General features: G+C 38.7%; 1 protein-coding gene across 4 annotated transcripts in view; it reads right to left on the bottom strand.

Annotated features, from left to right (window-relative positions):
- Nucleotides 1–27,435, bottom strand: part of CRYL1 (crystallin lambda 1) — a 77,286-nt gene that overhangs the window by 22,233 nt on the left and 27,618 nt on the right. For all 4 annotated transcript variants that reach the window (XM_043504271.1, XM_038387378.2, XM_043504272.1 and 1 more), the window contains 3 exons: nucleotides 22,916–23,042; nucleotides 10,817–10,978; nucleotides 8,142–8,336 (listed from right to left, as the gene is read on the bottom strand). In XM_043504271.1, coding sequence (XP_043360206.1) covers nucleotides 8,142–8,336; nucleotides 10,817–10,978; nucleotides 22,916–23,042 — 484 coding nt within the window. The remainder of the gene's footprint in view (nucleotides 1–8,141; nucleotides 8,337–10,816; nucleotides 10,979–22,915; nucleotides 23,043–27,435) is intronic.

Here is a 27,435-nt window from a genome sequence, read left to right on the forward strand (position 1 = left end):
TAAAAGAAAATCTTACCTAACAATACTAATCTCCATAGTTCCCTCCATAGTTCCAAATGGGCACAGCCCCAAAGCAGAGCAGTATTTAGCAGACTGTGATAAAGTCATCATTCATGCTGAGAAGCATGCTGAGTGGGAGCTAAAAAGAGATTATTAAAAGCAAAATATAATAAAACATGCATGCTCCAAGTTGCCATGTTACTCATGCCTTTGTGGTTAAATATATAAATTGCTTGTATTAGCATTAAACTATCCTTCCATGCATAACACTACATTCTTGCTCAGTTGCTCATGAGCATGTGGCTGACTAATAATGATGGTGCGTTACTTTTAACTGTTGCATCATACCCATAAAACCCAATTTCAGACACACATATTTTACTGCTGGGATAGTTTCATGTGAAATATTCCACTAAAACTTAAGTCAAACAGTTTCAAATTGTCTGGAATTTTAAATGGAATATTGTGATGGAGTGTATATACTTCAGAACCATATGAACAGGAAAGGAGCTAGATCTTTTAATGAACCTTCAGGTGTGGCTCATTAAGACACAACCATAAAGAGGGTGTGGAGAGGGGAGAGTGGTTTTTGGCAGCAAATGTCTGAATTTTGTCTCACATTGAGTAGAAGGCCTACGATGGAATGCTCTAAAAAAAGCGAAGGATGAAGCTGGGTGGCTACTTTTCTGGGTGCAAAAGGAAGACTTACAGGATATGTCTTCACTGTACAGTAGCTTGTGTGATTGGCATCTGGGTCTCACCACCTGGGTTAGCCTAGCCCACGTATGAGCATTCCCACCGCAAAGCTGTATCAGCACAACTGTATCCTCACTGTTTCTGCACTCTCACGTGTTTCTCTAGGGGCACATCCCAGGAATCTGTTCGCTGAGACACTCCAGGATTCTTTCCCAGTCAATTGCAGGAAAACCTGTCAGTCCTTCAGGGGGAACTGTGGGACGGACACTGGAGTACTATCAGCACTTGAGTGATTTTTGCCTGCATGGTCATTCTAAAGTTTGTGGGGGGAGAGGAGTGGAGGTGTTGTAGCCCAAGTTAAAGTGGAACTCTGACTCTAACCCACTTCCCAAACTGGGTAAGCTAGTCACCAAATTCAGGTCAGAGATTTCTCTGTGAGTATGGTGGAGGGGGTGGGCTAAAACCCAAGTAAGAAGCCAGATTAATTGTGCAATGAAGACATACCCACAGGGTCAGATGTTCAACTAGTGTAAATCAGCATAGTTGCATTGACGTTAATAGAGCTCTGTTGATTTACACCACCTGCGGGTTTGGCCCACTGTGTTTATCTGATCCTGCTGAGAAAGAAACCCATGTTTTTATTTTTCCCTGCTACAGAGGGAAAATTTAGAGAGAGTCAGATTTTCAGAAGTGCTTGTACCTGATTTGATACAAACTCTGATGTATATATGCAAACCCTGATTTATGCACAGGTGTGTGTATGCTTGTGGAAATCTAATCCATACTGTTCTTCTGGGTTTACCGAGAAGAGAAAGGAATAGTCTATTTGTCATGCCAAGAAAGGAGAAAACACATGCCATGAGAAGAGGAACCTATTAACTAATCATTCAAGGTACTTTTTTGATCATCAGGGAATAAGAAGCTAAATCAAACAGAACTGATCTCTTCTGGAATAAGGGCATAGCCCACAATTTCTGGGGTGATGATCATCTTAAACAATTTTCTATGTTAAAAACATGCATCTTTTAATATTTATTTCTTAATTCTCCAAGCAAGTTCTCTATTAACTACTTGACACCCTCCTAACATTTTATAGTGATAACCACTATGTGCAACTACAAGTGTGGAAGCTGTAGAACTTTCTACTTTCTATGTTTTCTAAGTTTGCGGTGGATACCACACTGTAAATGTGCTGAGACAATGGAAATATTGACCCAGAGATGGGTAAAAGCAAAATCAAATGTGGATTGAAACTTCTTAGGTTTGGAGAAGATAATTTTGTCTTATTTGTGTGTATATAAAACTCATAAATATTACTGAGAGGTTTAAGTGATGGAAGGCTAGTATTAAAATTGGATCAACAGTGCACCTGCTCAAAAGCAATGAAGTTATCACCTCTTTTCTGTGTGATATGCATGTGTTTTACATATTCAATTTTAACAAGGTATCTAGAATTTTGAGAGGTTTAAGAATTCACAATTCAGCTGACTGAAATATATAAAGTCTTCAGAATTTTGCCCACAAAAATTATGTGCTTGTTTATTCTAGAAATACCATGGCAGATTCTCAGCTGATGTAAATTGTCATAGCTCTATTGGATTCAGCTAAGGATCTGCCCCATCATGTCTAGATTTCCCTCTCTTTGTCGGAGGACCTCAGCAAGACCATTCAAAGGCCTGCATGGTGATATCATAAAAGGACAAAACCTGAGCTGTATTTCTCCCTAGCCTTAATTAAGAACTCCAGAAGAGGATAGGCTTGATATTCCTAATGTGGAAAAACAAGAAGGATATTTTTAAAGGATATCTTCTACAGCATAAATGAGGGGGGAAAAACATAAACTCTACTTTTGCTTTGCTGTTCACCTTTAAAAGGGATTACGAAATGCAAAAAGTAAGCAATTTTCCTTAGCTTCTCATCCTTTTAAAGCAAAGAAACAAAGAAAATGCTAACAGATTGAATAAACTGTTGTCAGTAATTTATTCATACCATCATCTTCTCTTAATCGTAACATTGGAATCATTGGACAAAATGATTTTTTTTGCATTAAAACTCACCTCTTTTGTAATCTAATCTACTTTTAAATAAATATTCTAAATTTCTCTTTAACCCCTGACATTGATTGTACATTGTAGCACTTGATAAGAGATACCATTGGCTTTCGTGTAACATCTCCTAGAGTATGATCTATTGTGGGGATGTAGGACTAAGTGTATGCATTTTTCTGAACCAGGCTCTGGAAGGCACAGGGGATGGACCACTGACAACATCCCCAGCTCCAGAGGAATTCTTCTTTTAGGACAGCATGATTAAAATATTCCTGTTTCCCCCTTGCATACTGCGCATATTTACAGAGGAATAAGATTACTTGTTTAATTATGCACATGTATTTGCATTGTTTCTTTAAGTCTGCTTTAACCATAGCACAATATAAAATGAACAATAAAATGTGTCCTGAACTAAATCTTCTCCTACTTGCCATTTTGCAATGCTGTAAAGAGCAAAATAGTGGGAATTACATCCTTCAAATCACATGCAAGATACATCGCCAAATGAAAGTCAAGATAAACATGCCTAAGTTCTGAAGATCAGAACAGGGCCTTAAGCTTAATATATTTGATGGATCTGATACATACAGTAGAACCTCAGTGTTCTGGACACCTCAGGAATGGAGGTTGTTCGTAACTTTGAAATGTTGGTAATTCTGAACAAAACATTATGGTTGTTCTTTCAAAAGTTTACAACTGAACACTGACTGAATACAACTTTAAAACTTTGCTATGCAGAAGAAAAATGCTGATTTTAATCACCTTAATTTAAATGAAACAAGCACAGAAACAGTTTCCTCACCTTGTCAAATCTTTTTTTTAAATCTCTCTTTATTTTTAGTCGTTTATGTTTAACACAGTACTGTACTGTATTTAGTTTGGGTTTTTTTGTCTCTGCTGCTGCTGCCTGATTGTGTGCTTCCAGTTCCAAATGAGGTGTGTGATTGACCAGTCAGTTCGTAACTCTGAGGTTCTACTATATATTCATTTCTCCTCTAAATTTTTCTGATACTTCTGAGCTGAATTCTGCACATACACCTCGGTCCTGGAAAGACTTATGCATGTGACCATGTATTTTCTGCAGATGTGTAAGTGTTTGCAGGAACAGAACCAAGGTTACCCTGGTGTCCTTTCACTGACATCAATGGGATTGCTCCTATATAACTGAACAGAATTTGGCTCTGTAACATAAAAGTACCATGAATGAGTTCATGCTAAGTAATGACCACCATCGAAAAATAGTATAAAGTGAGAGAAACTGCACCAAATTTAAACAAGTTAAATAACTGTATAGTTTTTAAATGATAGCTCTTAAATCAGATCTCACTTTCAAGGATCCGTTGTATCTCTACTAGTACATTTCCATCAACAATACTTTATGGGCTAAATTGTGGATCCCCCTGCCAGCGTGTAGTGGATGAGGAGAGGTCACAGGAGGTACCCAGATTCTAAACACAACATACCCCTAAGTGCTAGCCTGTTTGACCAGCCAGCATGCCCAGTGATGCCCTTTGCCCTCAAGAACGCGTGACCACTGCTTGACCTCGCTCGCACACCTGCTGGAGTTAAGCAGCAAGTTTTGTGAGACACATAATATTTGTTTATTAAGAGCAGTAATATTGCCAACCCCAAGGGTTCAAAAATCATGAGTCAGACGCCCTCCAAAAATCAAGCCATTGACACAATATATATATATGAGTTCTTTTAACTGCTTTTTGTACCTTTAGAGTTCACATTTACAACATTTTCTTCTCATCCTTGAGGGCTAGAAAGTGACTTTTTTAAATGAAAGCTGAGATTCTTGCATAGCAACATGACTCCAAGAGCTGAGGCATTTAGAAAAACACCAAGAATCACAGAACTTGCAATAAAAAATTGGCAAGAAAGTAGTAGACAAAGCTAGGAATCACAATGTCCCAATAATACTTATTTATTCTATTTGTATAATCTCACAGAATGTAAATTTAGTCATCAAGTGGTTAATGAGTACAACCATAATTGTCTGAAATATAGTTATAAGAGAACAGAATAGTGATGGGGCAGGGGTGTAAAACTTGGAGGTCTGGGTAAAACCTAAGCAAGCAAGATTCATGCCTCTTTGTCAGCACTATCTCCTTAGTGGTCAAAGTTCAACTCTAATTAAAAGCAACCTAGAGAATGCAAAACTGTAAGTCAACATTTTAACAATTAACTAGGAACTTTCAAGTTCTTAACACTTTGCGCTCAGTATTTTGTCAAATATGGCCAAAACTTTCAGAGAGTTGGGCACCTAAATCCATCTTTAGGCACAAAGTCAGAGGCCTGATTTTCCGAAATTCAGGACACCCATATAATTTGCAGCGAATTCAAAGGGGATTGGTTTTCTTACCATCTTTGGTAATCAAGCCACTTATTTTGGTGGCTAAATATACTTATTGTAGATGCCCAACTTTAGATACCTAAATTTGAAAATTTTGGCCATATATACACAATGCCACAGACAATTAAAGTCCTAGTATCATTCTTTCACAGAAAACAAAATTTTGGATAGTGACTGTAGTGAGAAAAAGTTTTCAGCTGTGGGAGCAACATGTGCATAAAAAGTGCACACATGCTTACAATACCGTATTTGCATGCACAGTCCAGTGTGCTTTACTACTACTGATTTGCATGTGCAGTAGTTCACTTTGGGACCACAAAAGAGTATTTGCACTCACAATTACAGATTTTGAGGAAGAAATAGGTAATGTGTACTTTTCTGGGTGCACCAACAACTAAAAAATTGGCCATCCTAGAGGAATCCTTCAAAAAAAGGTTAACACATGCTTAAGGGAAAGCTCTTTTAACATATCCCAACACTCATTTTGGTTTTGTCCTGACTGCTGCAAAGAACTTCCTGCATAAAGTAATCAAGCTCTGGGAGGGGGGTGCAATTCTTTAAAAATTATCTTTCAAAATACTTTTAAATTGTGCATCATTAAAAATTATCTTAAATAGAGAGCATTCAGTACTACCCAACTCCAGGGTTTTGATGTGATGCTTATGTTACTGGAGACACTAAGGGGTGGGGTGTGGGGGGGGGAGAGGAGGAATTCATTAGCTTTCTAAGATCTGTTGGAAGCACCTTCAATAAAAATAGCTCAGAACTGTGGACTCTATATTTTTGATCAAAAGTTCAAAATATGGAGGAAAGTCCATTAAAGCATAATCCCTGAGGAAGCTAGATGCTCTCCTGCCCCTCTGAGCACATCCTCTTCCTCCTGAGTCTCATGTAGTGCCCATCTTTAAAAAAGGGAAGAAGGAGGATCCTGGGAACTACAGGCCGGTCAGCCTCACCTCAGTCCCTGGAAAAATCATGGAGCAGGTCCTCAAAGAATCAATCCTGAAGCACTTAGAGGAGAGGAAAGTGATCAGGAACAGTCAGCATGGATTCACCAAGGGAAGGTCATGCCTGACTAATCTAATCGCCTTTTATGATGAGATTACTGGTTCTGTGGATGAAGGGAAAGCAGTGGATGTATTGTTTCTTGACTTTAGCAAAGCTTTTGACACGGTCTCCCACAGCATTCTTGTCAGCAAGTTAAGGAAGTATGGGCTGGATGAATGCACTATAAGGTGGGTAGAAAGCTGGCTAGATTGTCGGGCTCAACGGGTAGTGATCAATGGCTCCATGTCTAGTTGGCAGCCGGTGTCAAGTGGAGTGCCCTAGGGGTCGGTCCTGGGGCCCGTTTTGTTCAATATCTTCATAAATGATCTGGAGGATGGTGTGGATTGCACTCTCAGCAAATTTGCGGATGATACTAAACTGGGAGGAGTGGTAGATACGCTGGAGGGGAGGGATAGGATACAGAAGGACCTAGACAAATTGGAAGATTGGGCCAAAAGAAATCTAATGAGGTTCAATAAGGATAAGTGCAGGGTCCTGCACTTAGGATGGAAGAATCCAATGCACCGCTACAGACTAGGGACCGAATGGCTCGGCAGCAGTTCTGCGGAAAAGGACCTAGGGGTGACAGTGGACGAGAAGCTGGATATGAGTCAGCAGTGTGCCCTTGTTGCCAAGAAGGCCAATGGCATTTTGGGATGTATAAGTAGGGGCATAGCGAGCAGATCGAGGGACGTGATCGTTCCCCTCTATTCGACACTGGTGAGGCCTCATCTGGAGTACTGTGTCCAGTTTTGGGCCCCACACTACAAGAAGGATGTGGATAAATTGGAAAGAGTACAGCGAAGGGCAACAAAAATGATTAGGGGTCTAGAGCACATGACTTACGAGGAGAGGCTGAGGGAGCTGGGATTGTTTAGTCTGCAGAAGAGAAGAATGAGGGGGGATTTGATAGCTGCTTTCAACTACCTGAAAGGGGGTTTCAAAGAGGATGGCTCTAGACTGTTCTCAATGGTAGCAGATGACAGAACGAGGAGTAATGGTCTCAAGTTGCAATGGGGGAGGTTTAGATTGGATATTAGGAAAAACTTTTTCACTAAGAGGGTGGTGAAACACTGGAATGCGTTACCTAGGGAGGTGGTAGAATCTCCTTCCTTAGAGGTTTTTAAGGTCAGGCTTGACAAAGCCCTGGCTAGGATGATTTAACTGGGACTTGGTCCTGTTTTGAGCAGGGGGTTGGACTAGATGACCTTCTGGGGTCCCTTCCAACCCTGATATTCTATGATTCTATGATTCTATGACTTACAAACTTGAGATTCCTGTGCTTTTTTATTTTTAAACAGCTTGAGAAACCAGAACATTCTTCAAGAAAAAAAACTGGCCCTGTTCAAAACACAATCTAATCTCCCACAGTAATAGTGGGTGCACTACTCATCTCCTCCTGCTGAAAGCTCGTACTATGTGGCACAGAACATGTAGCTGTGGGAAAAGTTGCAGTATCACAAACAGATGATTATGAGCTAAAAGTCTGAATGGGAAGGAGGTGGAGAAATCTGTCTTTAAATACCAGTATGAAATAGCTACCCGAGAGATGAATTCCTGAAAAGAAAATGGATTTCTATTTAAAATATTATTTTCATTACCCTTTCACTGAGCGCAAAAAGTATGCCAATAACATTCTGAAAGCAGCAGGAAATGAAAAGAGACAACCTGAAAATCAGTATTGTGGTTTTTGACCCTTTAACCTTGCTCTTCTGGCTATTCTGAAAATGACCATATTTTGGAACCGCTCTAGTGTTTCTCGTTTTGCTATCATTTAGCTTTTCTTCCTCTGTCTTCAGTATTTAATAGCATCAAAATTTCTAATTTTTGTAAAATTTACTTACTGTCTTTATTTTCATGTAATCTAAGGGGCCGAACATTTAATAATGATGAAGACAGAAAGCTAAAGGAAATTTAAATACTACAATACTCTTTGTTTGTTGTGCTTATAAAACTAGTAGCATATGTAAAGAAAATGAAGTTAAACGTACACCTATGAGTCTCCATGCCTCACTAATAACTGCATACTGGAGACGGTTCAGAACAAACCCATCTATCTCTTTGATTAATCTGACGGGTGACTGTCCAATCTTCTTCATCAGAGCATGGGTTTTATCCACTGTAGAAGGCTCTGTTTCTGGATGAGGAACCAGTTCAACCAGCGGCACATAATAGGGTGGATTTACCTTAACAAGGACCAACAAAAAAAAATTGTGTTAATTAACATTGTTATATTGAACCAATTAAATATAAAACCTATTTCTGCTCGTACAATTTTATAACAGAATGGGCCTTTTCCAATAAACAGGATGGGCCTGATCCTCAGAAGTATAAGGAACTCACAAAGCCAGTTCACAACAAGAACGGCATGCACTCAACGTATCAGAAAATCAGGCCCTGGGGGACAAATCCACCATGATTGTAACTCCACAGAAGTCAATGGAGTTACACCAAGCACGAGTTCACTCCAATATTATCAGTGTACTTTATGCGAACTCAATTCAATTAATTCATTTTTAATTTTCAAAACTGTTTGTTATTCAGATGCTAATTATAAATAACATACCTCTTTTCAAGGGAGCATCTCAAAGGAAAGATTTTCCGCAATAATTTTGCTGTTGTCATAAGTGACCTACACTTCCAAGCAGTCTACATAACTTCTTTTTGAGATTCATTTATTTTACTTACTAAATTATATTGACCTGCCCCCCTAACATACTCTGGGTGCATTAGTGAATATGACATAAAACACTATTCCAAGAAAGCTACAGGACAGAGTGCCTCTGTCAAGGTTCCTTCCCCACTCTGAACTCTAGGGTACAGACATCGGGACTTGCATGAAAGACCCCCTAAGCTTATTCTTACAAACTTAGGTTAAAAACTTCCCCAAGATACAAACTTTGCCTTGTCCTTGAACAGTACGCTGCCACCACCAAGCGTTTTAAACAAAGAACAGGGAAAGAGACCACTTGGAGAAGTCTTCCCCCAAAATATCCCCCCAAGCCCTACACCCCCTTTCCTGAGGAAGGCTTGATAAAAATCTCACCAATTTGTACAGGTGAACACAGACCCAAACCCTTGGCTCTTAAGAACAATGAAAAATCAATCATGTTTTTAATTAATCAGGTTTTCAGGTCTTTAAATGAAGAATTTTAATTAAAGAAAAGGTAAAAGAATCATCTCTGTAAAATCAGGATGGTAAATACCTTACAGGGTAATCAGATTCAAAACATAGAGAATCCCTCTAGGCAAAACCTTAAGTTACAAAAAGACACAAAAACAGGAATATACATTCCCTCCAGCACAGTTTATTTTACCAGCCATTAAACAAAAGAAAATCTAACACATTTTCTAGCAGATTACTTACTAACTTCACAGGAGTTGGAAGGCTTGCATTTCTGATCTGTTCCCGCCAAAAGCATCACACAGAAAGACAGAACCCTTTGTCCCCCCCAGCCTCCAGATTTGAAAGTATCTTGTCCCCTCATTGGTCATTTTCGGTCAGGTGCCAGCAAGGTTACCTTAGCTTCTAAACCCTTTACAGGTGAAAGGGTTTTGCCTCTGGCCAGGAGGGATTTTATAGCACTGTATACAGAAAAGTGGTTACCCTTTCCTTCATATTTATGACAGCCTCCAAAAACTACATCCATTCATTTAACAAAAGAGAAATCTCTCCCAGCCATATCCCAATCCCCAAACAGCATTTCTCACCACAGTCAAGAACTTTATTATGTAAACATTAAGGGATAATTAAATAAACAGTTCATTAATGTTCTTGAATTCTGAAAGAAAGTCCTATAAACACCTGGAAATTGTACCCATGTTCCTTTCTAGCAGTCCATGGAGCCACAAAATAACTGGCACCCATGTGAGTTTTAGTAGACAATTCAAGGACTGCATGGGCATGGACACATTTCTGTCAGTAGCTGGTCCTAATGCCCTGCTCTCAAGTTCTTGTAAATGCAGCTCTCATGACAAACAGTATTGTCCAGCAAGAGCACCGAAATGCTATAAATGGCCCCTATACATAGCATTTGCATTCACTGGATTGTAATAAAGCACCAATGTTGTCCCCATCCCCTATTGCAATTGTAATCACATTCACTTTTCCTCAACTGTGCTCATCTCAGTGCAGACTTTGGTGAGCAATGTGGCCCTTTCTCCAAGTTATCCATCTATGGTACTTCTATAGCCCTCATTACCACAGCACCTAAGCACCTCACACTCCAACATTAGGAAAATACAGTTATCCCCATTTTACAGAGGGGGAACTGAGGCACAGAGAGACTAAGTGACTTGCCCAAGATCACATGAACAGATTGTGACCAAGCATGGACTTGAACTCAGGTCTCTCATATTCTAGACTAGTGCCCAGACCACTGGACCATCCTTCTTGTTATGAAGAAGAAGCCTTTCTACACAGATCCTGAGCTAACAGGGGGCCTCATTTTCAGATACCTGAACCTCCCACTGACTTCAGCTGGATTTGTGAACCCTCTACCCTTCTGAAAGTCAGGTCCTGAGCACTCAACATTAGCCCTTGGGCACTCTGGGCTTCTTTCAGAAGCACTCAGCAGCCTGCAGGATACCACCCTGGCATTAAGACTCAGATTAAACATGTAGGATTAAACATAAAGCAATTAACAGAGTCTGTCAGAATACTTACAGGATGTGCCACAATACACTGCTTCACATGTTTAAGGCCAGTGAACAGCTTAGTAGGCAAAAGCGTGGAAGTTGAGCTGCTTAGGATAACATCATTATTGACAATAAGATCTAACTGACCAAAAATTTTCTTTTTTAATTCCAGTTTCTCTGGCGTGCATTCCTGGAATAAAAAGTAGTAATAATAGCATTAGAAATCCTCCAGTTAATACTAGTTATCAATACATTTATTTATTTTTGCAATGTATATACTGAAGCTTCCAAAGAGATCTAGGCAACCAGGCAAACAAACAACCTAAAATATGTATGCAAACAGATTTAGATGTACTTGCCAGCCATAATACTCTTCTCAGATCAACTCATCCACTTAGGACACGCCTACATGAGGAAATTGACAAGCATAGCTATAGTGAAATAATTCTTTTGTTATGGTAGGTCAATGTAACTTCCCCATGTTGATGTTCTATTCTGGAATAAAAGGGACTTTATTTCAGAACAATTACTATTCTTCAGCATAATTCTGCTGTAGCAATGCTGGTCAGTCTTCCTATGTAGGCAAGCCATAAGTGAACAGATAGGCATTGCAGTGTGCCTTAAAAGGTAGACGAACTCAGGATCTGTAGGACCAAGGAGGATGAAGCACATTTTAGAGATCAGGACCCTGCACTGGAAATGTCTGCCAGTGGCCCTGAGACATGCAAAGCTAGGGATTGTCATCTGAAGTGCCCCAGATGACTTCATCTGTGAAGGAGAGAAGAGGTCTCCAAACCTTAATGGGCACTGTAGGTCAAAATATTCAAAATAACTAGCTGGAAGTCAATGCAGTCTGTGGAGCACATGTATGAAACTTTACTAAATGGGTAGACAGCCATGTTCTTCACTGACTGAAGTTTTTAAATGGTCTCCCAGCGAAACCCCATGCAGAGCATGCTTCAGTAAGCCTGTCTAGAAGTAACAAAGGCACAGAGGATGACTACAGTGAAGTCCATATCCAAGAGCAAAAGTTGCAACCTCTTTGCCAAGTGAAGATAGCAAAAAATAAAAACAAAACAAAACAAAAAACACACACAACTCTTTTCTACAGGCTATGGTTGCTCTCTGGACACCCAACAGTAGGCAGGGTTCAGAATTTCTGTAACAAAAGGCAGGTCTAGCCCCTCAATAAAAGGGCAGATAACATTTCCATCATCTCCTGGGGTCAGAGCCCCAACCCACCCATCAGCATTACTCCCCTGTGTTACATTATGGAAAGAGATGGGGGAGTAGGCTTACATTTGGTTTATAAAACTTCAGATGGACTCTCTGTGGATGTTTGGGGTACGGAATTCCACTAGACTAAATACAAATAGGTAAAAAAATCTTTTTTTTTTTAAATCAGTTTGTGTGGAATTTTACTAAGCTTTAAGTTATAAAATGTCAATGACTCAGAAAGGATAAGTGAGGTCATTTAAGAATGGTAGATAGAGTCCATTGTAATAAATTCCATTATCAAAACAAAATTATACTCTGTAATTCCTGGATCAGTTAAGATAGCAAGTTGGTTAAATTTAAATAGTTTCTTTTAGCAAAGCCACAGATGAAGAGAACTCTGCAGATACTGTTCAAACTAATAAAAGAGTTTCACTGAATTGCTTTATTGTGAGAACTTATTGTGAGACTCTCTACCTGAAATACTATGCCTTCTTTCAGATCATATGATAATCAAAAGGGGAAAGCTCAAAACTGTAGGAAACCCAAACCAGCTATGATTATGTAAGGTTTCTGAATGGAACATTTGCTTGAAGTTTCTTGTATAGTGACACAATTGTATTCAATCTGTTGGACCAGTGGAATAAAGTTTCTGTCCTTGTGAAGCATGGAATTATTTTCTCAATCAGGGATCCTGACTTCCTGAAGAACAGAGAGAAAATTAAGCCTAAGCAGTCTATTAATCTGGAACATCACTTGCTGTCAGTCAGAAAACTTGGAGAAATCTGTAGCTATTCTGTTTACCTTCAGAAAAAGGAGAACAAATAATAAATAGTTAAAATATAGTACTAAGCCTCTCTTATGGTCTCTGGAATAGTCAGTGCAATAAGGTTAGAGTCCATCTGAAAGCATTTTAAGTGACACTGTATATACCTGTGCCTTCCCCCTACCCCCACACTTTTTTTGAGACTATCACGCTTCTCTTTTGCTGCAAATAGTACACCCTTATTCCAAGGCTCTAATGCTTGAATAAGATTACTATAACACAAATTTCAACTTAATTAAACCTTACAATAAACATATTTTGTAACAGCCTGACAAGAACATGCCAATTTGTTGGAGAGAATGCACTGTACAAAAGTTTGTTTAATACCTTTTAGATTTTAACCAACTTCCGAACAGTGTGAATCTAAAATATAAATTCAAACAATTCAGAGTAAATACATGTTCAAGCTGGAAACACTGACTCTACCTGCCAATTAAGAGCCTGATCCTGAGAGATCTGGCAACTCCAAAAGGGTGGCTGCACACTAGAATTTTTTACCTCAAGTTAATTTATTGCTATGAATCAGCCTTGGGTAAAAGTACAAATGTTTGTAACCCAGAACAAAAGCCTTTAAAAACTTAGCTACCTCCAGTTAATTGGCAATCAATTAACTTGAGGTCAGAAAGTCTATTGCAGACAAACCCAAAGACTTCAAGCAGATTGAATTATCTTGCACAACTTTGCTACATTGTACATTCAACAAACTTTTTAAAAGCCGTCTCCAGCCTTCATAACCTTAACATACTGTACCTGCCAAAAGCAAATTCATAGGTACTATGTCAATGTCTGGTACTCTATAACAGCTGGAGATGTTTATTATTATTATTGATATGGTCTTCTGATACTAGTTCAATTCTTTGTAAGACAGACCAATCAGGACATTCTCTCAGATCCTCATTTTTAGTCAAAACTACTAAACATACCGGCAGTTGTTTCAAAAACTCAATCAGTGGGTTTTTTTGTGATTAAGTCCTAACGTTAATGTACAGTAATACATGACCATTTGCTAAAATAAATGTTTCATGTTATAATATTTAGGAGCCACTTTCATTAAAGATTTTCATGTTTAAATGTGAATGCCTATTCCAAAGTTGCTGTTTCTGCATATGCATGCAAGTAATTATTATTTAGTATTTGCACTGCACTATCATCTCATGGCCCCAGTCAGGGACCAGGGATCCATTTTTATAGACACCGAACACATATATAAGAAGAAGTCCCTGCCTCAAAGAGCTTACAGTCTTGGCCTGGATCCTGCCGTGGTGCTCTGCATGGGCAAAGGGGTCTGACCCCACAGATCTCATTGCAGGATTGTGGCTATAGTAATCCTAAACACAATTTTCACTATTGGCTTGTCTGTACTGTTGGGTAATGCGCCCTCTGGGGGTGTGATTTCTAAAGCACACTAATGAGTTGCACATTAATTGGTCTGTGAAGACTCTGCCAGTGTTCATTAAAGGTTCCCCGGCCTGCTTTCAGAAGCATGTTAGGGAACCTTCAGTGTGCACCCACAGCATCTACACTGACCAATTCATGCACAATACATTAGTGAGCTTTAGAAATCACATCTCACAGTGCACATTGCTGCCTATTTTTTTCTTGCATGGGGTTGAGCAACACTTATGTAATGGAGAGTCTGAGCTTCTAGCCTCAAGGAGCTGTTTGTTTTTTCTTAAATGAAAAACCGGGGGGAGGGGGGACTCTGAAAGAAAAAGCACAAATCAACATGGCATAATGGCACCTGAGGTCTTCACTTAACCACTGCCTCACTCTCCCGCTTTTCAGCATAAAAAGCCTGATTTCAAGAAATGCTGAGCACTCACTGATACTCCCATTGATTTTTACTGGAGTGATGGGTGCTCAGCACTTCTAAAAATCAAGTCCATAATGTCTTTCCTGTGGCTATGGGAGTAACTGCTGAACCAAGGAAGCTGTGACAAAGAAATCCTGATCACTTTCTGATGATTACAAAGTGTACTCTGGTTATGTGAAGTTAGCTCGAGGTTTCCTACACTACAGACCCTGGCAGGATGATTTCTCATACATATACTTTACAGCAGATCATTAATCTCTTTGACTACTTCAGCACTACCATGACAGAAGCTATGTCCAGTCTAGCCCTCAGCTAGTGGGACAGTTGGTGAGATGCAGCAGTGAATGGAAGGATTAAAACACAAGAAACCTTACGGTTCTGAGACAGACTCAATAAACCCCAGCAGAGAAATAAAGTGATAAGTCTAATCACTTTTTCTAAATACTTTCATCTTCTTTCATAGATAAAATCCACTCAGAAAAACAGTGTGAAAAGATAAACAGAGAATTCAAGCATAGTTATTGCATTATCACCCAACTACTGAAATAGTTAAGAAAGCCACCTGGATTTAAAAACAAAAGGCCTGATAAGCTTAAACCTACATAAAGAATATGGAGGCAGCTTATCAGTGTATTTATTGATAGGCACCACCAAATATTTGGAAAAGTTATTTGGAAATTTAGTCAAGAATCCCTTGAAATTCTCTCATTGTGTCACTTAGCTATAAAGCTGGTGGCCACAGTAAGTTAAAGATAATTTTGTAAGACTGCAGCATATCTTTACTAGAAAAGTGACTCCTGTAGAAAGTAGGCCACTCTAGAAAGAAATAATGTGCGCACTCCAAAGTTACTGTCAAGAAATAGTCCAAGCTTAGCTCTATGCAAATTGAACATTATAACTTATGAGCAAATTCTAGTTTTCTTCCAAAATTAGCATTTAAGATTGGGGGGGGGGGGAGACGTACATCTGTAAGTGTCAGTGGCAGTACAAGAGTACATCCATATTTTGACTAACCCCTCCAATAGGAAGGATGCATGTGTAAGAGCTGAGATACATGATGAGATAAACTGCAGAACCCATGCATTCATTATCAAGGGGGTCAGAAAGGTACTGACAAAAGTGGATTCAACAGTACAACAAACAGATAGTAGTACATATGTAGAATCCCCTCTTTGCACGCACAGTTTCATACATTCCAGTGAGGAAAACAAGAGATTAAGATCCATGCAACCAAGCTATGGAGTCCCGATTAGTCAATGTGCTTATTAGAAAAGGGGAGAATAAGCAGAAATTTGGTTAGGCTCCACATCAGGAAACAGGATGTTCACTGAAACAGAAACCATAATTCTACGGCTGCTGAGCAGTGCTACAGGCTACGCCCAGCAAGAGTTCACCAGAATGCTGAAGAGGTGTAGTCTATGATCAAAGCCACAAGCACAATAGAGATTTGTGTCTGTATGGCACTGGAGATCAGTCATAATAGGTGAATAACACAACAGCAGACCAGTGAAACTGTGCAAAGTACAGACTAACAAAGGGTGTGATTCAGTGCCCCCTGAAACTAATGAAGAAACTCCTCATTGACTTCAATGGGCTTTGAATGAGTCCCAAAGCAACACACAGTGGGCATGCATACTGGGTAAATGAACGAAGGTAAACTGTGGTAAACCTGGCATATTCATTTTGATAGTGGTATGATCGTCAAAAACTCATATTCCCTAAAAAGCTGTTTCACGTCAGAAAGTTTACATACAAGTTTACTGATCTTGTCTGAAGAAGTTTTAAGTAAAATAGTTTTAAAATATTAGGTCATCCAACTTCAAAGTCTTTTACTTATGATTCTTAATTCTGCTAGCTCAGGCTTGTGAGGATTGGGACCTATATCGTACTTTTCTTCTAGAAGTCCGAAAATGTAAATTAGAGCTAGGGAACAGGCAGCCATTTTTCTTGCATTCTATATCATATCCTGATGTGCAGTCTTCTCAGTGAACAATAATTATCTGCCTGAAGCTAGCAATTCACACATTGAAATCCTAGAATTTTAAGATTATTCTTATACCAGGGTCTAGTGTCTACAAAAAAAAAAGAAATTAAATGGTTAGTGTATAAGAAGGATTACAAAATGAAAGTTAATGGTGCATTTAGACTGCAAAGTTTTGTTTTGCTGGTTGTTTTAAAGCAGCTTCTGGAACAAGCAGAGAAACAAAATTGCTATTTATAGTTATTACAGCCAAGATGAAAGCACCAATTTTGTTTCCAATCCTAAATTATTGTTATATGTGCCCATTCCTTTTGCAAAAAATATCATGAATAAAACTGTAAAAAAAAATATTGTTGGCAAATGTAGTTTTCACTGCCATTCTAATGAACAGTTAAATGATAGATACACCAAAATATATCTAATAACTTAAATAAAGAGAAGAGCACTTCCAAAGATTTACACTTATTTAACAAATCAGTTAAAACTTTTAGTATTGTGAAAATGGGAATACCTTTGAATTTTTCCACTGATACACTTTTGGGATGGTTTTGTTTTTAATTTAAAAACTGCAGATAAATTTATTTGCATGCATTTTATTAAATCTCCAGGACATAGAAGATAGTTCAGAAGTGACTGATTTAAATAAAAAATGGTAGAAAGTTTGCCAAGACTGTAGAATACACCACCACAGACAAGTTGATAGAAATCAGACAGTGGCTTCTGTCTCCATAGAATGCCAAGCACATATTTTCCCACACTTCACTGTATACCTGTTAGCAGCTGCATCATCTTCCTGCTGAGTAACTGTGTTTGTTCCACACCTGTGTTTTGTTTTCTATATGATGCACAATGTGAAGGGGCTGTATACAGGTAAGGTAAATAAACTGCTGCATGTCATGTCTGATAAGTTTTGACACTTGTCTGTGTACTGACTATTTTAGAGAGTTTTAAGCATTTTACTAAGATTAATATTTTGTATCCCTGCCATCTCTATAGCCAGGTGCCTTGGTTACTCTGGACCAGATTCATTGCAAGAGGAGAGGCAACTTATGTCTGCTTCAGCCCTGAGGGCTGTCCGATCTCTTGCCCTTGCTGTCGTGGATCCTAAGGGCTATTGCAGTATGTAGTGTTGCTGGACCACAGGACTGCCCTGACTACTCCCCCGATAAAATCTAGAATGCCCCATATAGGAGCATTCCCAGGAGGGCCAGATGGCCCCTATACATTGATTAAGACAGTGCAATAGGGCTGTAGTACAGGGATGAATTCTCCTGCATTAATCAATCAGCCTATACAGGTCTCGGGGAGAGACACATAGACACAGAGACAGAGAGAGAGAATGAATGCATTAAAAATTTTAAAAACCTTAAAAATTATTTTAAAAAATGACTTTTGTAAATCTACAATAAAAAAACACCATATAAAAAGTCCAATATCTCAAGACGTTCCAGGCCCAGAAGCAAGTGCTGCGTGTTATACTGGGAAGTTGGTATTCTAATTTCCATTGCCTTAAAGCTCCCATTTCTAACCCTTCATCATTGTGAGATAACAGACTTTAAACTTCAGGATTGAATATTGCCTGCCCTGGCTATTAGACCAATATCACATGTCAGGGGGTCAGGACAGTGGAATATGTAGGGAAAGAAGGAAAGATTTTTCTGTCACATTGTCAAAAATAAAATAAATAAAGTAACTCCAAAGTAACTGCTGGAAGCAACTCAGACATTTGTAATGTTGGAAGCAGTCTCAATGGAGATGGATCTGTGTGTTCCAAAATGCATTATAAATATATGACATTGCAATTTATCTAATTTATATCATCTCCATATATGCGGTACAATGCACACATGCAGCTATCTTAGTGAAACTTTTGTTTGGGAATATATTATGGATACACAGATTTTCATGCCTATAGGAACCATCATGATAATGTAGTCTGAGCTGCTGCATAACACAGGCCACAGAATTTCAGGACCGGATGCCACTGTGCCATACCAGGCTACAATTCAGACTAATGAGTAGCTGTGCCATCCCTGCCCTGTAACAGGGGTTTCACTTTACAATGCCTTGCTGCTGTAGCATCAGCCTGGACTGTTCACAAACAGCCTCCAGGCTGTAAGTCACTCCCAACTTTGTCTGTGTGTGCTGCAGCCAACTGGCCACATCTTGATTCTTACCAGCCTTAAAGCCTACCACAGGGTGACCCCAACACACTCCCAAGTCCAGATTTTCCCCAGAAACATATCCAGTACTACCCAGCCCTCTCCTGGACAGTACAAATACAATAAGTCCATTATTCCTTTAACAGAATAATATGCACACAATTTGTTATCCCAAATGGAGTAACCCAGACTCTTCAGCTTGAACACATTGGGTAGGATAAAACAATAAAACAAGTTTATTAAATATAAAGAGATAGATTTTAAGTAGGGCTGTCGATTAATTGCAGTTAACTCATGCAATTAACTCAAAAAAATTTATCGCAATTAATCGCACTGCTAAACAATAGAATACCAATTGAAACTTCAGCCAATCAATCAGACAAACAAGTTTGGTTATAATTTTCAGGAGAAAATGCTGCCCGCTTCCTGTTTCAATGACACCTGAAAGTTTAAACAGGCATTCACATGCCACTGTAGTAGTGGGCATCGCAGATGCACTAAAAGTCCATATTTACGTGCCAGATGCACTAAAAATTCATATCCCTTCATGCTTGAACCACTATTCCAGAGGACATGCAATCATGCTGATGATGGGTTCTGCTCGATAACTATCCCAAAGCAGTGCAGACCGACACATATTTATTTTCATCATCTGAGTCAGATGCCACCAGCAGAAGGTTGATTTTCTTTTTTGGTCGTTCGGATTTCTACATCTGAAAAGTATTTCTCTTTTAAGACTTCTGAAACAATGCTCCACAGCTCATCCCTCTCAGATTTTGGAAGGCACTTCAGATTTTTAAACCTTGGGTGGAGTGCCGTAGCTCTTTTTAGAAATCTCACATTGGTACCTTCTTTGTGTTTTGTCAAATCTGCAGTGAAAGTGTTCCTAAAACAAACATGTGCTGGGTCATCATCCAAGACTTCTATAACATGAAATCTATGGCAGAATGTGGGTAAAACAGAACAGGAGACATACAATTCTCCCACAATGAGTTCAGTCACAAATTTATTAACACATTTTTTTTTAACGAGCATCATCAACATGGAAGCATGACCTCTGGAATGGTGGCTGAAGCATGAAGGGGCATACGAATGTTTAGCATCTGGCACAAATACCTTGCAACCCGGCTACAAAAGTGCCAGGCGAACACCTGTTCACACTTCCAGCTGACATTGCAAATAAGAAGCAGGCAACATTTTCTCCCGTAAATGTAAACAAACTTGTTTGTCTTAGCAATTGGCTGAACAAGAAGTAGGACTGAGTGGACTTGTAAGCTCTAAAGGTTTACATTGTTTTGTTTTTGAGTGCAGTTATGTAACAAAAAAATCTACATTTGTAAGTTACAATTTCACAATTGAGAGACTGCGCTATAATACTGTATGAGGTGAACCGAAAAATACTATTTCTTTTGTTTATCATTTTTACAGTGCAAATATTAGTAATAACAAATAATAATACAAAGTGAGCACTGTACACTTGGTATTCTGTATTGTAATAGAAATCAATATGTTTGAAATTGTAAAAAAAATCCAAAAATATTTAATCAATTTCAATTGGTATTCTATTGTTTATCATTGCGATTAATTGCAATGAATTTTTTTCATCACAATGAATTTTTTTGTGTTAATCGCATGAGTTAACTGTGATTAATCGACAGCCCTAGTTACTTTCTTTTATTATACAGGTATTATAAGGCATCCATTAAAGTGTTGGCCAATCTAGTTGTTTTTTTTTTTTATATAATGACTAACTCCTAACTCAGTTATTGCAAGTCTTCTCAAGGCTAAAGAAACAAAAACAACTCCTCAGATATCCAAAATGCTTTGGCTCATACTAATGTGAAATTTGATGCTTGCTAAATACATTGACTCTTAAAATGACAGAAAAATCTCTACCCATATGAGTACACCACTAACTCAGTAAGGTGAAACCCAGAATCTTGAAAGAAACATTTTGTACTTTTCTACAGTTCAGAAAACAAATAAGCTATCAGTATTCTAGTTCCTTCAATTTCAGATTACTGTACTTGAAACCTACTTCATGCTGTTCAGAGCAAGTAACTGCCTTACAGTTTGCTGCAGAAACTTCACAGACTCCACCAGGCTTTGATCTTAGTGACACTTTATTTCTATTTCTCTTCACCAATATCACCACAGTCCCCCATGCTCCTGCCTATTTACAATCTTTGCTGAGCTTTAGGCCCTCTCAGCAGGACCTGAACAGGGGAACAGAAGTCTCCCAACTCTGAGGCCTCTGTATGGCTAGGCTCAGTTAGCTCTGTTCCTCCCTCTCTCCCCCTCCACTTTCTTCCTGTGCCTCTTTTATCAGTCCTGGGATGATGGGGCCAATTGAGTTCTTACCCCACCTAGCCCACTAGGACTGATTAGATCATTACACCCAATCAGCTTCTCCTGGATCAGACTGCAGGCTCACCTACTCACTACCTGCATTCTATCACATGACTGGACGACTGGTGCTGGGGGATTATTCTCCCACTTTGGAAAGGGAAAGGCGATGCTCTGATGTGTTCCCATCAACACAGCATCACTTTGCTTTCCATTCCAAGCAAACTTTTCATGCTGGTTTTTCTTGAACGTGCTACGCCTGCCAACAGCAGTCTACACGGTCTACAACAAACCAGGTTTATGCCTGGATGATCAACCACAGCACAGATTTTTTCAATAATTTGTGTAATAGTAAAAGTCCAAGGGTTTTGTCCCAGGAAAGATGAGGTGTCTATAGTCTTTATTGATTTAAAAGCTGCCTTTCCCTCTGTTGATCATCACTCCCTTTGGCGCTACCAGCATGGCAAACTCCTTAATCTTCTTGAGAAATGCACTTCCATAGTGAGAGCTGTGTCTTCTTAGGTACTAGGATGTCCAACTGGTTTGAGTGCAATAGAAGTGTCTGTCAGTGGCATGTGGCTGCCCCTGATTTGTTCAACACCATTACTGACCAAACGACGGAAGCCATCACTAACGGCATACGTTAAGCTCTGAGGCTTTTTCTGTAACCATATAAGGAGACCAGCAGTCATGAGCCCAGAAGCAGGAAGACACATCCTCACATTCCATCTAAATTACATTAGAATAATACAATATCGGGCTGTTAAGAAGGAGATCCTGTCCTAACAGTATCTATCATCACCAGATAAAAACACAGATCTTAAGATGTTTAAAGAAAACTTTGTTTGACAGCATTCTGTCTAGCAAGGAGTCACTTATCAACAGTTGTGGGTGTAAAATCTGTATCTCGTTATTGTTTTGCTTTTATAGAATCATAGGACTGGCAAGGACCTTGAGAGGTCATCTAATCCAGTCCCCTGGCCTCATGGCAGGACTAAGTATTATCTAGACCATCCCTGATAGGTGTTTGTCTAACCTGCTCTTAAAAACCTCCACCACCTCCCTAGGCAAATTATTCCAGTGCTTAACCAACCTGACAGTTAGGAAGTTTTCCCTAATGTCCAACCTAAATTTCCCTTGCTGCAATTTAAGCCCATTGCTTCTTATCCTATCCTTAAAGGTTAAGAAGAACAATTTTTCTCCCTCCTCCTTGTAACAACCTTTTATATACTTGAAAACTGTTATGTCCCCTCTGAGTCCTCTCTTTTCCAGACTAAACAAACCCAGTTTTTTCAATCTTCCCTCAAACATCACGTTATCTAGACCTTTAATCATTTTTGTTGCACGAGACACAAAAACCGTAGTGTGGCCACTTTTTACAAATTTGTGTACAGTGAAGGGTGCAGACTGACAACCAAGACAAAAGAAATAAAATGGTCTAGTGCAGAGATTCTTAAGTTCTGGCAGAAAGTGAATAAGATGAATTCAAATCATTTTTCACTTTTAGCCAACTACTAAATGATCAAACTTTGATAATGGGTTATAACAGAGCTTAGCTAGCAAATATTATTATGAGGCCTGATAAGGCGTCAGGATTTTAAGTCTCATATTAGCTGCATAACAATTTTTTTTCCAAATAAAAAAGAGTTAAGCAGATAAATGAAGATATACATAAGTTTAAAGTTTACTGCTTCGGTGTGTATTCAACAGTGTGCCCCCAACCGAACACCACAAAATATTGCAATAACCTTTGTTTGCTATAAATGGAAAAGTCCTCAACTCACCTGAATGAACACAGCGCCCTCTACTGCTGTCTTTAAGTCCATACAGCCACTAATGAGAGACAATTGCTTCTCTGCACTCAGAGTTCCTTTCAGCATTCCTGACTTTTCCAGCTCCTTCATTTCTTTGCTAGTGAAAACATAGAATACACATATAAATTTGTTACATCACATGCTCTTTTTACCAGCTGGCAACCATATCTAGCCATCCTTTGAAAACTTTATTTTTGTTATTTTGCAATGTCACTTTATGAGTTTGATAAGTTTAAGTGCATGGTTAACAGTTAATGCTTCCCGGTTGGAGGAGAGAAAAGACTTAAGGAGAGCACAGGTGAAATCACTGGGGAGGGAGGGGTGAAAAGTACATGACCCCCTACACACAACTTTTTATTACCCTACTTATGTCCTCCTCAATATGGCTCTAGGATCATTCTTGGTTCCATCAATTTTTTAAATAATCAAATAGTGTGATCCTGCACCATTGAAATCAATGAGAATTTTGCTATTCCCTTCAATGTAAAGAGGATCAGGCCCTTACTGTGGTTGCACTGGTGGTAAGAGTGACAGTCAATAAATGGTCCATCCTGAAATGGGCCTGTATCACCAAGCCGACTACACATAAAGTATCTGTATTTTAGGACAGATCAATTTCTATAGAAAGAGGGAACATACTTTGATTGCATTAATGGACTGTAGAGCATCAAGCGGAGGTCTGTACTAATATTTCCTGTGTTTATAACATGAAGTTAACTATGGTTTGTTTTAGAACTTAGTACATGGTCATAGCCTGGAAAGAAGGCGTTTTCTATTTAACCTTTGCTTTCTTAGGGGGGAAAAAGCCACTGTAAGTGAAATCTCCTGCTCTCATATATGTTAGAAATACTTTTTATGTTTTTAAATGTAATTTTGTGGGGCTTGTCCCTATTCTGTCCCTTATGTAACTTCTCCAAATCAATTATCTGAGCCACTACTCTGTCTTCCTTCAAATGTGTTTTTTAAGATTAATCTCTACTGTAATGGTTGTGATACACTGCAAATTAACACATCTAGGAAGAAGGAACAGAGGCCATACCTACTGCATTTGGGGGATCTGTCCTGGAAGGCAGTGACACTGAAAATGTTTGAAGGGGCATAGTGGACAAATAACTCAACAACAAATTACAGTGTGATGATGTTGCAAGTAGGGTTAACATGATCCTTGGATATATAAACAGGGGAGTAAGAACAGAGAGGTGTACAGTATCTTTAATCTTTGTACAGTATTGATAAGACTGTGTAGAGTTATGGTGCCCATATTTTTAAAAGAATATTGAAAAATTGAAGAGGGAGCAGTAAAAAGCCACACAAGTGATTTGAGGGCTGGAGAAAATACCTTATAGCGAGAGGCTTAAAGTGCTCAATCTGTTTAGCTTATTGAAAAGAGAATTGAGAGGTGACTTGATTTCAAGGTGTAAGTACCTTCACAAGGAGAACATACTGCGTACCATAAGGTTCTTGATTATAGTGAAGGAAGACATAAAAAGAACCAATGACTGGAAGCCAGGGTGGATAAAAATCAACGATTTAAATACAAAAAAATCAGATTTTTTTTATTTAAATCAGATTTTTTGATAAAATGCTTTTTGAGGAAAAAACCTATCTAAAAATAGTTTTAATTAAGGTACATTGTAGCTCAAATATATCTCATCATGGAATAGGGATTATAAATTCTAATGCTATAGTATGAGACAATATATTCATGTAAAATTTAAGAAAAGTTTTGTAAATGAGTTCCAATAGTTCATGGATTAGGGACCCAATCTTATGGGTTAATCTTTCTATTTACCCAATGGGACTCAGTGCTCAGTCTAGAAGATACCATCAGAGATGCTTAGTCTTGCAGTTTTCAAACTGCGGATTTGTGTTTCCAGAGATAACATGCTTGTTAACATCAAAAATGTTTTTAAATAAAATAATAAATAAATAATATATAGAGGTAACAGACCTCAACCCTATTGTCCCTCTGCAAATTTGCGTACACAGAGTCAATCCCTTACCTCTCTCTAAAAGTGCAAAGTTTCAAAAAGTTCAATGACTAGAAGATTGTTGGGGGCAGAATAGATCTGGACTAGGAGAAGAAGTCTGGAGATAAATGTGAGAAAGGAGGGACAGGCAGTAAAAACAAAAGTGAAAATGTTTGAACAACATATTTCAGAAGTCTTGAGGTCTTTCTGAGTGTAGCCTTCATTGATTTGAGATCTACCATACCACTCTCTCACTAGAAGGGAAAACCCATAATGACAGCAGGCTGTAAAAGAGACCCAGTTTGGGAATATTTTAATGAAGTTCCTCTACCTGTGGGTAAGACAGGCAGGCGTGCAAAATTCAAAGAGTGCAACAAAGAAACGCAAGGCCTGGTTGCTCGAATGAAACAACATCATGAGAATTGTTCCTTCTCAGGAGGAAGCTGCATTGAACATGAGGAAAGGAACGTGTCTGAACATGCAGGATCTTCAGGTTGGTAAACTTTATTTCATACTTTTTTCTTAAGGACTGTCCCTCTTCCTTCTGGACTATTCTTGAATTCTCATGTTTGAGCAAAAAAATATAGTTGTTACTCTATGGTACTCTCATTTTAGATGCAGTTGTGATAAAAAATAAATGGCTGAAATAGGCAGATCTTTTTTTACAATTTCACCTTTAAAGTAGTACCGAGTGTCAGTGAATGCAATGAGTAATACTAAATAAGCAGTATGGTAATAATAATTAAATAACTGTATTGACTTATTTTGTTTTGGAGAATCCATCCTCAACATACAAGAAAAGAAAGTCCTAAGTGCCACCAAACAGCTGTTTGGCAGCAGGGAGGTGCTGGGAGGGAGGGGGAGAAGCAGGGATGTGGCATGCTCCGGGGGGAGGTGGAGTAGGGGTGGGAAGAGGCGGGTCTGGAGTGAAGCAGTGACGGGAAGAGGTGGGTCTGGAGCATCCTGTGGCAAAGTCAGCACCTGTTCTTCTGGGGGGAAGCTGCCATTGCTGCTGCACAAGGTGCTTCCCAGCGTCCTTGCCTGCCTCATTGTCTGCAGTGGGCTGTGTCTGTGTGGGGTAAGCCAGGGGCACCTCTCAACCATAGTACGGTACAGTACAGTACAATATATAATGCCTTTTGTCTGCCCCAAAAAAGTTTCCTTGGAACCTAACCCCCTGCATTTACATTAAATCTTATGGGAAAATTGGATTCATTTAACATCATTTCACTTAAAGTTGCATTTTTCAGGAACATAACTACAACATTAAGTGAGGAGTTACTGTACTTCCGTAACAACCACTTTGCAGCAGCTGCTCTGAAAAAAGTGAGCGGAACCAAGCTAACTCTCCCACAAAACGTGCAATGGAACTCAGTAGTGGACTGTTTTGAGCACTATAACAAGAACTGGCCTAATCTGATGACAGTTTGTGAACAAAATCATGAAAAAATAGATGGCACCGTCACAGCCAAAGTTCTCAACATTGGGCTTAAGAGAAATGTTGAACACATGCTGACTACCCTGAAGCCTATTTCTGTAGCCTTGAATAAAATGCAGGGAAATAGCTGTTTTATTGCTCATGCTGTTGAAATTTGGAAGGAACTGATCTTAAAGAGAAATATGCAATGACAGAGTTAAATTACAAGCCTTAAAAAAACAAATGGGACAAGCACTATCACCAGCTCATTTTCTTGCAAATATTCTCAATACTCGGTACCAGGGTCAAACCTTAACTGCTGAAGAAGAGGAGTTGGCTATGACATGGACATCCAGCAATCATCCCTCCATAATGCCAACTATAATAAACTTCAGAGCTAAGGGTGAACCATTCAAGAAATATATGTTTGCTGATGATGTTTTAAAGAAAGTCACACCAGTAAACTGGTAGAAGTCACACTTAAGCACTTGGATTCAGAGAGTGTTGAAGTGATAATCTCACTTTTAACAGGAGTAGTTTCTTCTGCCGAAAGAAATATTATATTATATTATATTATATACAGTAAATACTGTAGAAAGAATATTTTCTTTGGACTAATTCATTCCAAATTGAGAAATCGTTTGGGACCTGAAAAATCAGGAAAGCTTGTTTTTCTTTTCCAGATTATGAACAAACAGGAAAATGAAGGTAAAGACGACTGAGTTAGCTGCAAAAGCCAATATTTGAAGTTTCTCATGTTGACCTGGCTGACATAGTCAATTTAATTATATTTTTTAAATATTTCATTTAACTATTTTAGTTAAAAACAATTTTAACAAAAACAAACCTGATTTTAAAAATCTTGAATGTTTAACTAAATTCAAAAATTCATATGCTTGCTTTGTTAAAATATTATGTTTCCTGTTGAAGAAAAACATCCAGAACACATAACATTGTAGTTTTAGTTAAATAAAACAATTTAAATGTCTGTCTGGTGATGTTCTCCTCCTAAGACAGCATGGCAAGAAAATCCCCCAAATATTAAACTACTGAATTGGAGATAGTTCACCTCCCAATGACTTCATAAATATCTGCTTCAATTA

The sequence above is a fragment of the Dermochelys coriacea genome, chromosome 1 (genome assembly GCF_009764565.3).
Source record: "Dermochelys coriacea isolate rDerCor1 chromosome 1, rDerCor1.pri.v4, whole genome shotgun sequence".
NCBI lineage: Eukaryota > Metazoa > Chordata > Testudines > Dermochelyidae > Dermochelys > Dermochelys coriacea.